This window comes from Silene latifolia, chromosome X (genome assembly GCF_048544455.1).
Source record: "Silene latifolia isolate original U9 population chromosome X, ASM4854445v1, whole genome shotgun sequence".
NCBI classification, from domain to species: domain Eukaryota; kingdom Viridiplantae; phylum Streptophyta; class Magnoliopsida; order Caryophyllales; family Caryophyllaceae; genus Silene; species Silene latifolia.
In genome coordinates, this window is record NC_133537.1 from 331,960,185 (window position 1) to 331,963,080 (window position 2,896).

General features: G+C 41.1%; 1 protein-coding gene across 1 annotated transcript; it reads left to right on the forward strand.

Moving 5' to 3' along the window:
- Nucleotides 1-1,976: 1,976 nt before the first annotated feature.
- On the forward strand, nt 1,977-2,426 carry LOC141620873 (uncharacterized). The gene has a single exon (XM_074437630.1). It carries the CDS (start codon nt 1,977-1,979, stop codon nt 2,424-2,426), a length of 450 nt encoding a protein of 149 aa, XP_074293731.1.
- The last annotated feature ends 470 nt before the right edge of the window (nt 2,427-2,896 follow it).

A 2,896-nucleotide genomic window follows, 5' to 3' on the forward strand; every position in this document is an offset into this window, starting at 1 on the left:
AAGATAATTCCTACATATTTGCTCAATTTTATCCAACACTGTAGTAGGAATGATGAAAATACGTGACCAGAAAGTATGGAGTTGTGATAGCACAGCCTGAACAAGTACTAGTCGACCTGCATAGCTAAGCTTTCTGGCTCCCCATCCACGAATCCTCAACACCACCTTCTCAACTAATCTGGAACAGTCACCCATAACCATTATTTTATAGGATATTGGAATACCAAGATACCTGAAAGGAATTTATCCCTCTCTAAACACTGAAACCCCCAACACATACTGAACATCCTCATTACTCATGCCATTAAAATAAATATCAGACATCTCACTGTTCATAACCAGTCCTGAAGCAATAGAGAATGTTGCAAAAGCTCTAAGAATAATGCTAATTGAAGCCTTGTCCCCATGTAGAACATTAGAAGATCATCTGCAAAGCACAGATGAGTCAGTCTAAGTGCTCTACAGAGAGGATGATAGTTAAACCCCATAACATTTGTAACCGAAGCCAAGATCCTACTGAGGTACTCCGTGCAAAGAGTAAACAACAGTAGTGACATGGGATCACCTTGTCTAATCCCTCTCTTGCAATATTTCAATATTATCATTGGTTTGTCGTGCGATGGCATGATACATGTCGTCGTCGTGATGTAATCATATCCCTTATGCCCTGATTCGGGCCAAGACATACTTTTACTTGTTCAAATAATAACTAAGGTGAAAATGCGTCAGGAACAACGAATCTCTTTATGATCATACTATTTTGCAAGATTGTCTTTTGTGTATATTTACATCAAAAAGAGTATTTTGAGAGCGAATTTATTGAGTCGCGTCGTGAATTGAACATATGATTACTGATTTACTTGTCAAACGACATTGGATGGTTATGAAATTCAATAACAACTACTACCATGATCGTGTATACGTGCAATAGTGAAGTTAGGAGGGTTAGCATGAGCGGATGAGTATCTAGTTCCAAAATTCAAAGAGTGACTGCAAGCACCAAGCAAGGTCTATCCATGGCTTCATCCGATGAGCATGTTTATATGTTTCCTGACTTCAACATCTTTCATAGGCATCTGCAATACTAAAATACTCCGTATCAAATACTTCCGCCATTTCCTATATGTTCAAAGCTCTCGACAACATCGACTGGAACTTATTGTACGTTCAGACTAATTACCGACGTAAATATTTACCACAATGACGCAATCTATTTCACCCGGTATGTTTAGCTCTTCGTGTCCTTGGTAATGCGTTTTTTCATATTTATGTTACAATACAACTTCAAAAATTTTAAATAATAGACAGATTTCGGTCATTTATTTATTTGTAATAGAGAGCCCGTTTATCAAGCTCAAGGACAAAGAAGCAACATCGATGCTAAAAGTTGGTCCAATACCGAGTCAAAGTACTCAAAATCCAAGCGACGAAGGCAAACGAGTTGTATGGGATGAAAAGGGCCGAACTAAGATTGCTCAAATGTTTGTTTCATCCCATATTTAGAGTCGCCTCTAGGGTGTCTATGAGGGCTTCCGTCTATGCTTAGTCGTCGCTTTCTCCTTGCTCCTGAAGGCTGATCTCTTTGATTCTTATCGAGGGGCTCACATTTTTATTTTTCTCACGTTTTCTTCTACTCCTTTCTACAAGTTTTTATTCTTTCGTAGATTTCCTTTATAGTTGAAGTTAGGGTATGGGTGACCAGGTTAGTTCAAAGACAGACAAAGGGAAGAGGGTTATGGACAAAGACAAGGAGACCTTTTTGTGGGACGTCGGAGGGAGTTCGATGGAGGAAGGTCCAGAGAAACATCTACTGGTGGGGTGGATCTGGTCCTCAAAGGCGATTAATGCAAAGGCTGCTATTAATTCGATGATCAAACTCTGGAATACGAAAGGTACGATTACGGGTAACCCGATCGATGTTAAAAATAAAATTTTTGTTTTCGGTTTTTGACGACGAAAAAGATAAAGCGAGAATTATGGAGGGCCAACCATGGCATTTCGATAAATTTATCTGGTGCTTTAATGATCCTTATGATGATGGTAAATTGTCGGATACGCCGCTATTTCTTGTTCCGATATGGGCTAGAGTGTATGACTTACCAGTTAGGGAAAGAGCGAATGGGGAAAATATTCGTAGGCTAGGGATGCAGCTCGGACAGTTTGTTATGGTAGATCAGACACTTTTCCCGGAAATTGAACGAGCCATTAGAATTAGGGTTGTTTATGATGTCAGGAAACCCCTAAAGTCAAAGGTTGGGGTGAGAATGCTAACTGGGTTGCAGGTAGAGTTTGAAGTGAAATATGAAAGGCTCCCGATATTCTGTTACGGGTGTGGCATCCTAGGGCACGACGATAAAGATTGTGATGAGGGCCCATATGACGAAGGAGAATTACAGTTTAGCGAGGCTTTGAGAGCATCTCCTTGAAAGGTGTTCAAAACTGCAACGGAGGTTAAGGCGAAAGGAGCGAGATCCTTAAATGAGGCTTTTGAGAGGGAGAATAAATGAAGGGAAGAAGAAGCGGTGGGTAACATAATTGATAAGCTGAAAACCATTGCACTAAAGCTAAAGGGGGGAAGAGTGAAGGAAAGGGAGGAGCAGGCTAATAACATGGTGATGGTGGTTGAGGAAGAGGGCACCGAAAAATGGCAGAATGGGGAAACTAGGGGTGAAACAGAAACATTCAACATAGGGGGGAAAAAGGAGGGGATCTTTGTTTGTGGAGGTGTGTGAGACTAGGGTCATACATTAATGAGAGGGTAGGAGGGACTGCTGATGTGGAGTGTACGGAGTTTAATCAAGGGGAGGCCATGCAAACAAGTGTGTGAGATTAGGGCAGTCGAAGGGGATGAGTACATGGAGGCGTTTGGAGAGAGATCATATTGTGAGGGCAAGGA

Bases quoted from the DNA above. Each gene is read 5' to 3' on its own strand.
- LOC141620873 (XM_074437630.1), top strand. From the start codon at position 1,977: ATGGAGGGCCAACCATGGCATTTCGATAAATTTATCTGGTGCTTTAAT.